The sequence below is a fragment of the Papio anubis genome, chromosome 16 (assembly GCF_008728515.1).
Source record: "Papio anubis isolate 15944 chromosome 16, Panubis1.0, whole genome shotgun sequence".
NCBI lineage: Eukaryota > Metazoa > Chordata > Mammalia > Primates > Cercopithecidae > Papio > Papio anubis.
The window spans coordinates 31,545,222-31,559,148 of record NC_044991.1 but is presented as its reverse complement, the minus strand read 5'-3'; the positions used below and the strand labels follow the sequence as shown (position 1 = coordinate 31,559,148).

Below are 13,927 nucleotides of genomic sequence, written 5' to 3'. Positions count from 1 at the left end.
AATCATGGATTCACACTGCTAAGTCCAGTTCCACTTCAACACTAGTGGGCTCATTCTCCCCTTCCTTATTTGTAACTCCTATCTCTGACAGTTTCAACTCTGGCTTCAATTATCCTTAAGACATTCAGTTACCTGGTCATCCCCCTGTATGTAACTAATCTGTCATCTCCACCAGCACTCCGCCCTCCCTGGACACCACACACTGGGCCACTGCAATACAAGGATGTGCCACATCCTCAAATTGCTTGGGCTCTGACACGTGGGCCAGGCTGCACCAGCACCCATTTGTGTCTGAGGCTGTACCAGGCAGCCCCACTGTGCTGCCACCCTCCTCAACCTGCTCCGGTCCAGCACCCTGCTTGGGCCACTGTGGAACATACTACACAGACGCCCACCTTGCTTGACACACCCGATGGCCTTAGCACGGACTTGTCCAGGAAGCGAGCGAGGGATGTCTGGAGCAGGTGCGCGGACTTGTTCCATGAAAGATGGAAGGAAGAGCCCCATGTAAGTGTAATGGATCCTTACATTATATAGTCCAGCCTCCACCCCAAGGTTCACCCTTGTCCATTCTGCACTGGGGCAGCAATACCGGTTACTTTGCTCCACTGACCTACCAAGATTCAGATAGAATCATTGGATTGACTATTAATATTTTTCTGCTGATAGTTGCTGCAAGCAGCTACAGCTTGCTCCTTAGCCTTCTACCGACTTGCTATATTTAGCATATTTTATCAAATTTTGCAGCATCCTCTCCTCATTGCCCTCACTTGAGTTTTCGAGGTTCCTGTTCGTGGACAAGACTTACCAGATGTATGAAGCTGGTTATATAACCGATTGGTCAACAAATGTAACGAGGATGGACTCTGCGCAGCACCCTGTACCTGTGTGAATACCATATTGCGCACAGTCCACCAGTGTTCCAGGGAGATCATGCTGCAATGTGCCTCCACTGCCTTCATTCCAGCAGCAATCTAAGGGCAGTCTGGGCTGACGATGGACATGTGGATAGCCTGTACGCATATGTCTGTGCTCATGCTTCTAACACACATCCACCCTGTTATGGACACGTTTATACATCTTCATGCCATAGTATTTTGTACCTTTCCGCAGACCCTACCAGTGCTTCAGTGAGGTCCTGGCACCTCTGGGTTTTTGGAGCCTCTCTATTTGTCCATTGCTGCGTGGACGGCTTTCAGAAAGAATGATCGCTTTGAGGGCAATTGTACCCTGCTTTCCTGTGCAAATTCCAGTGGCTGGAGTTTGAGGCCCCTAGCAGATAACCCTTCTGCCCCTGCCCTCATGAATCTACATACAAGAAATACATCTCTAAAGAGGTAATAAGCCTTTCCCGTGTGCATGTTATAGATCTTTTAACCTTATATATATACAGATGGTCCATCACTTACCGTGGCTTCACTTACGATGTTTTGACTTCATGATGGGTTCACTGGGGCCCGACCCCGACTTTTTTTCTTTCCTTTTCTTTTTTTTCCTTTTGAGAGGGAGTCTTGCTCTTGTCGATTTCTGCTTACTGCAACCTCCACCTCCTGGGTTTAAGTTATTTTTCTGCCTCAGCCTCCTGAGTAGCTGGGATTACAGGCGCGGGCCACCACGCCCAGCTAATTTTTGTACTTTTAGTAGAGAGGGGGTTTCGCCATGTTGGTCAGGCCGGTCTGGTACTCCTGACCTCAGGTGATCTGCCTGCTGTGAGCCACCGTGCCCGGCCTGACCCCTTCTTAAGTAGAGAAATATCTGTATCTGCATGCCCACAGGGAAGCTCCTAATTACACCAGGTGCCACATCCAAGCCATAGACCCGTGATGTGAGGACACTGGATCCAAGAAATACAATAGCATTAAGAAAGAAAAAATGCTGCCGTGGATATTACCAAACGCCAAATGACTCTAAGACGTATGCTAATTGCAAGGACCTTAAAATCGCAAATAAAAAGGCGCCTGTAGGTCGGGCGCGGTGGCTCACACCTGTAATCCCAGAACTTTAGGAGGCTGAGGCGGGCGGATCACCAGAGATCAGGAGTTCGAGACCAGACAGGCCAACATGGCGGAACCCCATCGCTACTAAAATATAAAAATTAGCCAGGCGTGATGGCAGGCACCTGTAATCCCAGCTACTCCGGAGGCTGAGGCTGGAGAATCGCTTGAACCCAGGAGGCGGAGCTTGCAGTGAACCGAGATAGCGCCACGGCACTCCAGCCTGGACCACAGAATGAGACTCCGTCTCAGAAAAAAAAAAAAAAAAAAAGCGAGCGCGTGATGTCTGGAGCAGGTGCGCGGCTGCGACGGCCGCCGCGGGAGGCTTGGGCCGGCCCGGTTTCCCGGCACGCCGGCGCCCCGCTCCTGGCGCGGAGGCCGCTCTAAGTTTCGCTTTCCATTCAATGGGAAACGAAAGCTGGGCGGGGCGCAGCCGAGCGCGGGGCCAGACCAAGGCGCGGAACTTCGGCCGCAGCTGCGTCCCCGGCTCAGTCACGCCGTGGAACTCAGCAGCGGAGGCTGGACGCTTGCGTGGCGCTTGAGGCAAGTTTGGGGCTCATTTTGGAAGTTTTCTTTCTAGCGCAGACATCCAACTCTGCTCTTATGCCAGTCAGATAATTAAGGAAATAAGTAATGATTGTGCTCTGCAAATTATGCTAGCGATCTGTATTTGCTACGTGCATATATTGGGCCAATGGATTTTTTTTTCTAAGCTAATATAGTTATTTGGACTTTTGGCATGCCTTTGTGTTTAATTTTTTAAAAAAAGAAATTACAGAAGTGTTGTAAGCTTGTAAAAAAAATTCAAACAATGCAGACAAATGTGTCTCTCAATCTTCCACTCAGTATCATTTTTGTTTGTACCTTATCAGAAATGTTTCTATGTACAAGTCTTTAAAATCGTTTCGAACTTGCTTTGTCCACTGAGTATATTATGGACATCTTTTCATGGCAGGACATATAGATGTGTTAATGGCATTAAAAATAAAAAACTGACGTGGCCTGGCACGGTGGCTCACGCCTGTAATCCCAGCCCTTTGGGAGATCGAGGCGGGCAGATCAACTGAGGTCAGGAGTTCCAGACCGACGTGGAGAAACCCCGTCTCTACTAAAAATACAGAATTAGCCGGGAGTGGTGGCCCGTGCCTGTAATCCCAGCCACTCGGGAGGCTGAGGCAGGAGAATCGCTTGAACCCCGGAAGAGGAGGCTGCGGTGAGCCGAGATCGCACCATTGCAGTCCAGCCTGGGCGACAGAGCGAAACTCTGTCTCAAACGAACAAAAAAACCTGATACATAGTATGGGAAGTACTTTGTTTAAACAATGCATGGAGATTTAGGTTGTTTCCAGTTTTTACTGGCATAGATACAGCAATGAATATTATTTTATGTATACATTCATACAAATATATTGGTGGAAAATTCCTAGAAGTGGAATGGCTGGGTCAGTGGGCATTCATATTGAGAAATTGGAAGGATGTTGTCAAACTCTGCAAATCAGAATATTTTAGTCTTAACCTCTCTTCTTCCCCCCTTTTCCTTGGAAGAAAGCTAAATTTAGACTTTTTTTTTTTTTTTTTCCGAGACGGAGTCTCGCTGTGTGGCCCAGGCTGGAGCGCAGTGGCGTGATCTAGGCTCACTGCAAGCTCCACCTTCCGGGTTCCCGCCATTCTCCTGCCTCAGCCTCCCAAGTAGCTGGGACTAGAAGCGCCCGCCACCACGCCCAGTTAATTTTTTTTTGTATTTTTAGTAGAGGCGGGGTTTCACCATGTTAGCCAGGATGGTCTCGATCTCCTGACTTCGTGATCCGCCCGCCTCGGCCTCTCAAAGTGCTGAGATTACAGGCTTGAGCCACCGCGCCTGGCCAAATTTAGACTTTAAATACAAAACTCTATTCTGAGACCCCTGAAAATCTGGGTTCAAAGTGTTTGAAAATTAAAGCAGAGGCTTTAATTTGTACTTATTTATGTATAATTTGTGTAAGTTATATTTGTATAAGTTGTTCCAGAAAAAAGGCAAATATTGAAAAGCATTTCATCTGAAGTTTCTTTCTGGTATTGTACAGAGTTGGAGAGTGAATGCAGGTTATCTGATGTGTTCACAGGAACAAAACGGGAGGGAGAGTAACACAGGTGCACGACTGCATCTTGATTTATCAAATAACTTGGTTTTGGATTGTTAAAAAATGTGTTGCACAGTTTTGACACTTTTACACAGTGATGGGCTTACAAAGGGGAAAATGCTTAACATAAACATAGTTTCAAAAAAGGTAAGTCCTGGTTCTTCCACATGAGCTGTTTTTTATTTTTATTTTTTTGAGAGACAGTAATCCCAAAATTTCCCTATTATGTGGCTTTTCATCCAAAGTGTTGTAATCCGTGTGTTCTAACCCGCATATTACGATTACTCAAGAAATGCAAAATAGGCCGGGCGCGGTGGCTCACGCCTGTAATCCCAGCACTTTGGGAGGCCAAGGCGGGCGGAACACGAGGTCAGGATATCAAGACCGCCTTGGCTAACATGGTGCAGAGCCTGTCTACTAAAAATAAAAAATATTAGCCGAGCATGGGGCGGGCGCCTGTAGTCCCAGCTACTCAGGAGACTGAGTCAGGAGAATGATGTGAACCGGGGAGGCGGAGCTTTGCCGTGAGCCGAGATCGCGCCACTGTACTCCAGCCTGGGCGACAGAGCGAGACTCCGTCTCAAAAAAAAAAAAAAAAAAAAAAAGAAATGCAAAATGATGTGAACACGTCATTGAGACTGTGGTCTACAATTGTGGTTGCCATGATGGGTTGGGTCGGAAGACACTGAGGCTGCTGGAATCATGTTCCTGGAAGGTTAATTTTGTTCCTTTTAGGGCATCTAAATGTTGGAGCTGGCTTTCCTGGCAGAGTCCAGTTGTGAGTGGAGTGTTGGGTACAGGCCCTGCCCTCCCCAGGTTTTCTGCAGCGTGTTCCTGGCTCTTCTGGGGCTTCTCTGAGGACCCTGATTGGTCCTGGGGCTACTTTAGTGGTGCGCCTGGGCCAGTTCCTTGGGTTGCTCTCCTCTCCCCGAAGCCTAAGGATAACATTTCGGGACGATCATGAGAGAAGGTGAACCAGAAAAAAAAAATTCAGGTAGGGCAGGAGCTTAGTTTAGTATTTGGGTTTTTTGTTTTGTTTTGTTTTGTTTTGAGACAGAGTCTTGCTCTTGTTGCCCAGGCTGGAGTGTAATAGCACTGTCTCGGCTCACTGCAACCTCTGCCTCCCGGGTTCAAGCGATTCTCCTGCCTCAGCCTCCCAAGTAGTTGGGATTACAGGCGCCCTCCACCATGCCCAGCTAATTTTTTGTATTTTTAGTAGAGATGAGTTTTCGCCATGTTGGCCAGGCTGGTCTCGAACTCCTGACCTTGTGATCCGCCCGCTTTGGCCTCCCAAAGTACTAGGATTGCAGGACTGAGCCACCGCGCCCAGACTGGGTTTTTTTTTTTTTGAGTCAGGGGTTCAGTTTGGAAATTCCCTTCCTTGGAATCCACCCACGCTGTTTTCTCTGGTGGATGCTTATCAGGCCTGCTAACTTCAGCTGCAGTCTCTCTGCTCGCGTTGCCCTCCCCATCCTCCTTAGACCTTTAAGCTTCACTTTCCTTTCCTTGCTGCCCCACTTCCCTATCTCCCCAGTGTGATCTGCCCTGAAAGGTTGCTGTGTTTTCTGTTTCCCTTTGGTACTGAGCCTGCCCAAATGATCTGCTCCATGAGGTTTTACTGCTATATCTTCCTGAAGTATCCAGGAGGTCTTGGCGGAGTAGAGGACAACATCTTGGAAAATGCAGCCTGGAACCTCTCTGCCCTCTTTCATCAGCTTTCCCTCAATGATGAGCTCAAAATCCTCTCTCTGGTTGATGGAATTGTCTGCTGTCATCATTTCAGTCGAGTCCTCCTAGCCTGGGCCTCGTAAGAGGAACAACTGTAACTATTGAAAGTCAATATTTACTAAGAAAAAGAGGTTTTTGTTATCTGAGCCATTCAAAATGAATTTAAGAATATATTCCAGGCCGGGCGTGGTGGCTCACGCCTGTAATCCCAGCACTTTGGGAGACCGAGATGGGCGGATCACCTGAGGTCAGGAGATCGAGACCAGCCTGGCCAACATGGTGAAACCCCGTCTCTACTAAAAATACAAAAATTAGCCAGGCGTGGTGGCACATGCCTGTAGTCCCAGCTACTTGGAACACTTAAGGCAGGGGAATTGCTCGAACCCAGGAGGCAGACGTTGCAGTAAGCTGAGACTGTACCACTACACTCCAGCCTGGGCAAAAAGAGTGAAATTGTCTCAAAAAAAAAAAAAAAAAAAGAGAGAGAGAAAGAGATAGGGTCTTGCTCTGTTGCCCAGGCTGGAGTGCCGTGGCACGATCATAACTCACTGTGGCCTCAAACTCCTGGGCTCAACTGAGTCTCCTGCCTCAGTCTCCCAAGTAGCTGGGACTACAGGTACATGCTACCATGCCAGGCTAATTTTATTTTTATTTTTAGAAACAGGGTCTTGCTATGTTGCCTAGACTGGTCTTGAACTCCTGGCTTCAAGCTATCCTCTTGCCTCAGCCAACCAAAGTGCTTGGATTATAGGTGTGAGCCACCATGCCTGCCTTTCTGTTCTCTATTTCTAGCGATAAGCTTTTTGAGTTTTCACATGTGAGTGTGAACATGTGGTATTTATCTTTCTGTGCCTACCTTATTTCACTTAAGTAATGTACTCCAGGCTCACCCATGTTGACGTGAATGACAGAATTTCATTGTCTTTTAATGGCTGAATAACATCCCATCGTGTGTATATAGTCCACATGTTCTTTAGCCATTCCTCTTTTGATAGACACTTAGGTTGATTCGTATCTCGGGTATTATGAGTAGTGCTGCAGTAAATATGAGAGCGCAGATATCTCTTCAACGTACTGATTCCCTTTCCTTTGGATATATATTCAGCAGTGGGATTGCTGGATCATATGGTATATCTATTTTTAGGTTTTTAAGGAATCTCCATACTGTTTGCCATAATGGCTCTACTAATTTACATTCCCACCAGTGATTGGTTCTGAGTTTATTCCTCACTCTGAGCAGCATGTTGGCTGGACTTAAACCCTGTCCAGCTTGTCCACATCTGGCCCATCACTTGCCAGTGGGAAAGGCACTTACTTCTTTTATCTCAGTTTTCTCATCTGTCAAATGGAAATATAACAGTAATTAATTCACACGGCTGTGTAAAGATAAATAAGACAGTACATATAAAAGGCTTTCACCTTTTATAAGAAGTAGTGCTTAGATGTTACCCATTAGTATTATTTTATTTATTTCATCTTATTTATTTAGCTACAAGGTCTCATCTGTTGCCCAGGCTGGAGTGAGTGGCACAATCATAGTTTACTGCAGCCTCAAACTCCTGGCCTCAAGTGATCCTCCTGCTTCAGCCTCCTCAGTATTTGGGACCACAGGCGTGCACCACTATGCCCTTTTACATTTTTTTGGTATTTTTTTGTAGATGGGGTTTTATATGTTGCCTGTGCTGGTCTTGAACTCCTGGGCTGAAGTGATCCTCCCACCTCGGCCCCCCAAAGTGCTGGGATTACAGGCGTGAGCCACCGACACCAGGCTTCATCTCTGTATCTTTAGGGTTAGTCACTGGCACCTTAATTTGTTCATTTGGTGCTGTCGCTTTTCTCTGATTGATCTTGATCCTCGCAGCTGTGTGCCAGTGTCTGCATTGACACAGGTACCTAAGCCAGTCTTCATTGCCTGGCTTTGTTTGGGCTCTTCTTTCATCAGGAAACCCATATGAGATTAACGAGAGGCTGATTGGTCAGTGCCCTAAGCCCATGACTGCTTCAGCTGTTGCAGTTGTGCTAAGGGGTGCCCTAAGCCCAGGATCACTGTGGCTGGAATTCTTTGGCCACTGAGGCTGACACAGCCCTGGGTCACGCCTGAAGGCCAGGCTGCCGAGACTGGCACAGCACTGGGGCACGCCCAAGACCCACGATGGCTTGCCTGCTGCTGCTGAGGTTCATTCAGGGCCCAAAGCCACTGTAGTTGGCATGTTGGTGATGTAGCCCAGATCCCAAGTCCCTGTCACTGGGGCTGTGGGTTCTCATCTGGCACTAGGGTGGGGTGAGATCTGCCTGTGGGTACTGGTCTAGCATCAGAGTGATGAGGCTCTGCCCAGTACTGGGTTTTACTGTAGAGAGCCTAGTCCTAGGTTCCAAGGCAAAGTCCTACCCTGGGTTCCAAGGCAAAGTCCTCCACTTACCTCTTCCTCCTCCAAGCAAACAGTGTCTCTCTTCGTGCTGCTGTGCTGGGGTTGGGGGAGGGTACAGGGGTAACCCTATGGCCACTAAGGCCGACACAATATTGGGTCACACCCACAGTCCACTGCATGAGACCAGCCCAGCACCGGGATGTGCCTAAGGCCTGCGGGTGCTACAGCCTGCCTGCAGCTGAAGTTTATCTGACTGCTGCAGCCGGCTGGCTGTGATGCGGGCCAGAACACGAGGCTGTCCTGCCAGGGCCGCAGGTCCCCTTGGGTGTTGGATGGGTTGAGAGGCTTTGTCTGTGTGCCAGCCTGGCATCAGGGGCTGAGGGTTCCTGCCTCGTGCTGGCTTTTACTGAAGTGGGCCTGGTCCTGGGTTGCAAAGCAAAGTTCTGTGCACGCTTCCCTGTCCTTCCCCAAGAGGGCGTTCCTGGTTAGGATTTGGCAGCGCGCTCTGAGGAAGAATGAATGGAAACGCCTGGGACCCAGGGTAGGGGATGTGTAGCCTAGCTGTCATTTCCAGCCTAGAGCTCTATGAGTCAGTCTCCCCAAACATTTATCTCCCTCTAAGACCTGCTCTTTGGCATCAGAACGGATTACATGAACACACGTTCCTCCTTCTCTAATCCTTACCTACCCGCGTTGTCTTTTCACAGAGATCCCATCGTGCCTGGCTCACATAAGCTCTTCCGGGAAGTGAAGTGCTGTCCTGAACGCGGCCCAGGCAGCCGCGGCCTGGGGGTTTTGAGTGATCATGAATGGGCAAGGTGTTTGGGCTCAAGAGACAAACCTGTAAGTCCAACCTGGCTGAGTCTCCGCAGTCCCTGGCAGATCTTGTTGAAAAGAAGGAAGAAGACAGCAACATGAAGAGGAAGACAGAGCAGCCCAGAGAGCATCCCAGGGCCTGGGACTACCCTCATGGTCATTAGACCCCTCCTGCTTTCCTTTTCTTGTCTGCCTGTAAATGCTCAGCTCACCTGCTGTGCTCTGAAGCAGCAGAGCTTTGTGTTTGATGGCTCCTGGTTTCCTGCGCCTGAGTTTCTGCATCTTTTAGATGGGGATACAGCCTGGGCCATAGCGAAACCCTATCTCTGAAAAAACAAAAACAAGGTCGGGCGTGGTGGCTCACGGCCGTAATCCCAACAGTTCAGGAGGCCGAGGCAAGTGGATCATGAGGTCAGGAGTTTAAGACCAGCCTGGCCAAGATGGTGAAACCCCATCTCTACTAAAAATACAAAAATTAACCGGGCGCAGTGGCAGGTGCCTGTAATCCCAGCTACTTAGGAGGATGAGGCAGGATAATTGCTTGAACCCAGGTGGCAAAGGTTGCAGTAAGGTGAGATCACACCACTGCATTTCAGCCTGGGCGACAGAGTGAGACTCCGTCTCAAAAAAACGAAAACAGCAACAACAGAAAATGGGGGTAATAATAGTAGCAAGCACATAGGGTTGTTGGGAGGATTAAATGGGGTCACCTGTGGAAACTGCTTTAAGCTAGTGCTGGGCGTCTAGTGGCACTTAGCGTTAGTTCCCATCTTTACTGCTGCCTTTGGACGGGTCTGTCTGGAGGCAATGTGCTCCTGATAGTCTGGGAGCAGAAATCAGTGCTCACCTGCAACCCCAGATTTTTACTTTCTTCCTGTCCTATCTCATAAGCCAAAGCCCTTTCCCCAAGAATCCTGAGATTAGTGGTACTTCCTCCCCCTTAAATTGCTTACCTTGTGGGGTTCGCCGAGCCTAAGGTTGGGTTGGAAAAGAGGAGGTTGGTTGCTAGGGGTCAAATGTTATCTTTTGTTTTTCTTGTATTCTTGTAAGTTCTTCTGCCTTTCAGCCTCTCAGGGTGAGACTGGATTAGGCGAATCTTCCCCAAAGCAGCCTTCTGATTTCCTGCCTCCCTGTGGTGGGGACTGGGCAGAGACCCCTCCACTGGAGTCCCACACAGACAAACTGTGGACTCCCTCTTATTTCTGAGCCACACAGATGCACATTTGGACTTAGCTCCGTGGAGAACGATTTGAATGAGAGGAGGCCATATTCTCAGTTATGCTTTCTCTAATGTTTCTTTTTCTCTCCCAACAATTGCTCATACTACTCATTTGGCAGTGAGTAAATATACACTTTTGGTGACATCTCACTTTTCCTAATGGACTATTAAAACTTTTCTTGTTATTGAACTTCTTTTTTTTTTTTTCTTGTGAGATGGAGTTTTGCTGTGTCGCCTAGGCTGGAGTGCAGTGGTGCGATCTTGGCTCACTGCAACCTCTGCCTGCCAGGTTCAAGCGATTCTCCTGCCTCAGCCTCCTGAGTAGCTGGGATTACAGGCATGCACCACCACACCTGGCTAATTTTTGTATTTTTAGTAAAGATGAGGTTTCACCATGTAGGCCAGGCTGGTATCGAACTCCTGACCTTGGGTGATCTTCCCACCTCGGCCTCCTAAAGTGCTGGGATTACAGGTGTGAGCCACTGTGCTTGGCCCTCGTTATCGAACTTTTTTTTTTTTTTTTTTTTTTTTGAGCCAGAGTCTTGCTCTGTCGCCCAGGCTGGAGTGCAGCGTCGTGATCTCGGCTCACTGCAAGTTCCGCCTCCTGGGTTCACGCCATTCTCCTGCCTCAGCCTCCCAAGTAGCTGGGACTACAGGTGCCCGCCACCTCACCTGGCTAGTTTTTTTTTTTGTATTTTTAGTAGAGACAGGGTTTCACCATGTTAGCCAGGATGGTCTCGATCTCCTGACCTTGTGATCCACCCGCCTCGGCCACCCACAGTGCTGGGATTACAGGCGTGAACCACCATGCCTGGCTAAATTTTTTTTGGGTTTTTCGTAGAGACGAAGTTTCACTATGTTAGCCAGGATGGTCTCGATCTCCTGACCTCGTGATCCGCCCGTCTCGGCCTCTCGAAGTGCTGGGATTGCAGGCGTGAGCCACTGCGCCCGGCCTGTTATCAAACTTTTTAAAGGTTCATGTTTGATATTTTCTCTCCAATTTGTTTGCAAGCTGAGTGAATGCATTGTACCTGAGAGAACTTTATAGGACTTAATGTCCTTAGTAACTTTAAGAAAAACATTTGATTTTTGTCAACTTTTTTTTTTTTTTTCGTTTCTGAGACAGAATTCCACTCTTGTTGCCCAGGCTGGAGTGCAGTGGCGCGATCTCAGCTCACTGCAACTTCCACCTCCCAGGTTCAAGCGATTCTCCTGCCTCAGCCTCCCAAGTAGCTGGGATTACAGGCATCTGCCATGACGCCCGGCTGATTTTTGTATTTTTTGTAGAGACAGAGTTTCACCATGTTGGCCAGGCTGGTCTCGAACTCCCGACCTCAGGTGATCCGCCCACCTTGGCCTCCCAAAGTGCTGGGATTACAGGCGTGAGCCATGGTGCCCAGCCTTGTCAACTTCTTTACCTAGGCCTTGCCTCAGCATTTTTTTCTCTTCCCCTTATAGGCCTGGTTGGTTTACACAACATTGGACAGACCTGCTGCCTTAACTCCTTGATTCAGGTGTTTGTAATGAACATGGACTTCACCAGGATATTGAAGAGGTAAGACTGTTCTTCAGGCTGATAAGCGTTTGTACTGTTTCTTTTTCTTTTCTTTCTTTCTTTCTCCCTCTCTCTCTCTCTCTCTCTCTTTCTTTCTTTCTTTCTTTTTTTTTTGAGATGGAGTCTCACTCTGTTGCTCAGGCTGGAGTGCAGTGGCGCGATCTCGGCTCACTGCAAGCTCCGCCTCACAGGTCCAAGAGATTCTCCTGCCTCAGCCTCCCGAGTAGCTGTAATTACAGGCACCCGCCACCACGCCTGGCTAACTTTTTCTATTTTTTAGTAGAGATGGGGTTTCACCGTGTTAGCCAGGATGGTCTCGATCTCCTGACCTCGTGATCTGCCTGCCTCAGTCTCCCAAAGTGCTGGGATTACAGGCGTGAGCCACTGCGCCCAGCCTGTATTATTTCATTTTTAATATATTCTGTTATTCAGAGTGACTTGAACTTTTTGAGATCTTTCAAAAGTTGGCAGAGGGAAGATTGGCTTCTGCATATTCTGGCCTACACTTTATTTCTAATACTTCTTAGGTTGGTCTGGGGTGGGGCCCAGATATTGGTACCTTTTTTTTTTTTTTGAGACAAAGCCTCACTCTTGTCCTCAAACTGGAGTGCGATGGCACGATCTCAGCTCACTGGAACCTCCGCCTCCTGGGTTCAAGGGATTCTCCTGTCTCAGCCTCTCGAGTAGCTGGGATTACAGGTGCCCACCAGCACGCCCGGCTAATTTTTGTATTTTTAGTAGAGACGGGGTTTCACCATGTTGGCCAGGCTGGTCTCGATCTCCTGACCTCAGGTGATCTGCCCGCCTCAGCTTCCCAAAGTGCTGGGATTACAGGCGTGAGCCACCGCGCCCAGCCAGGTATTGGTACTTTTTAAAAGCCCTCTTTGGGTGATTTTTAATGCAGCCAGGATCGACAGCCACGAACTTGGTTAAAAGAGAGAGTTGGGACTAGACCAAAGTAAGAGAAGGAGTAAGTCAGTGGGCAGTACACATCCGTGCACACCCCTCCTTCCACCAACACTCACACAATGCACTCTCTCTCTCTGTCTCTTTCCATAACTCTTTTCCTGCCCTGTGCTCTCTCCTTTTTCCCATCTGAGAAATGCCTGTAATTAAATGAATCATTGCCAAACCACACGGACAGCCCTTCATGTTGCCTTTCTTCCCAGGACCTGTCTGTAGTTTGGAGAGCTTTAGGCTGGACATTTTGCTGCTTGCCCGAGATGTGGAGCCAGGACTTCGTCCATCTGCCCTCTGCTCTAGCATGATTGCTGCGCAGGGTGCAGAGGGGCTGAGGCAGCGGTCGCGCTGATCCCCCTCTCTGGAGGGTCCCCTGTAGAGCGGATTCACTCACATCATGCTTCTCAACCTTGGCCACACATTGAAATAATCTGAGGAACTGAAAAATTCTGATAACTGCCCCACCCCCCCGCCCCCGCCCCCAGAATTCTGGTTTAATTTGTATGGGAGTGGCCTGGATATGGAGATTTCAAATTTCTCCCAACTGATTCCAGTGTGCATCTAGCTTCGAGAACTACACATAAGAAGGTTTCTGGCTGTTCTTGTGTGACAGGATCACGGTGCCCAGGGGAGCTGACGAGCAGAGGAGAAGCGTCCCTTTCCAGATGCTTCTGCTGTTGGAGAAGATGCAGGACAGCCGGCAGAAAGCAGTGCGGCCCCTGGAGCTCGCCTACTGCCTGCAGAAGTACAACGTGCCCAGTAAGACGTCCTCCCACTGGGCTCCTGGCTGCTGATCCAAAGCGGGTGGGAAGCTTAGAGAGAGCGTGAGGAGAGGAACTAACAGGCAGTGAAGCAACCAGACAAGTTAGGTAGCCTGGACCCCTCGGATTATAGAGACATTTGTGTAAGAGGCACACATCTTTGGAGGTGCAGAATTGATATTATTTATGGACATTTTACTTCCATACCTACCCTTTTTCTGCCTCTCAGTAGGGTAAACGAAGGCATCTCCTCCAAGCTTATTCTGCCACAGTTAGGGAACTGCAGGAAAACAAAATAAAGGAATAAAAAAGAGAAAACATGTTCTACAAAATAATTCATAAATAGGTTAGGGTTTTTTTTTTTTTTTTTAGATAGCTATATTGAAATGTGCATCACATACTGTA

The 13,927-nt window shown here is 48.5% G+C and overlaps 1 protein-coding gene across 5 annotated transcripts in view; it reads left to right on the top strand.

Annotated features, from left to right (window-relative positions):
* The first annotated feature begins 1,317 nt into the window (after nt 1-1,317).
* USP18 (ubiquitin specific peptidase 18) overlaps nt 1,318-13,927 on the top strand; it is a 29,143-nt gene continuing 16,533 nt past the window's right edge. For 3 of the 5 annotated variants that reach the window (XM_031656492.1, XM_003905202.4, XM_021921351.2), the window contains exons 1-4: nt 2,418-2,537; nt 8,919-9,183; nt 11,705-11,801; nt 13,375-13,520. In XM_031656492.1, coding sequence (XP_031512352.1) covers nt 9,021-9,183; nt 11,705-11,801; nt 13,375-13,520 — 406 coding nt within the window. In that variant the 5' untranslated portion in view covers nt 2,418-2,537; nt 8,919-9,020. Of the gene's footprint in view, nt 1,338-2,187; nt 2,538-8,918; nt 9,184-11,704; nt 11,802-13,374; nt 13,521-13,927 lie in introns of those variants that run through there. The other 2 variants (XM_021921350.2, XM_021921349.2) reach the window with 2 other exon arrangements.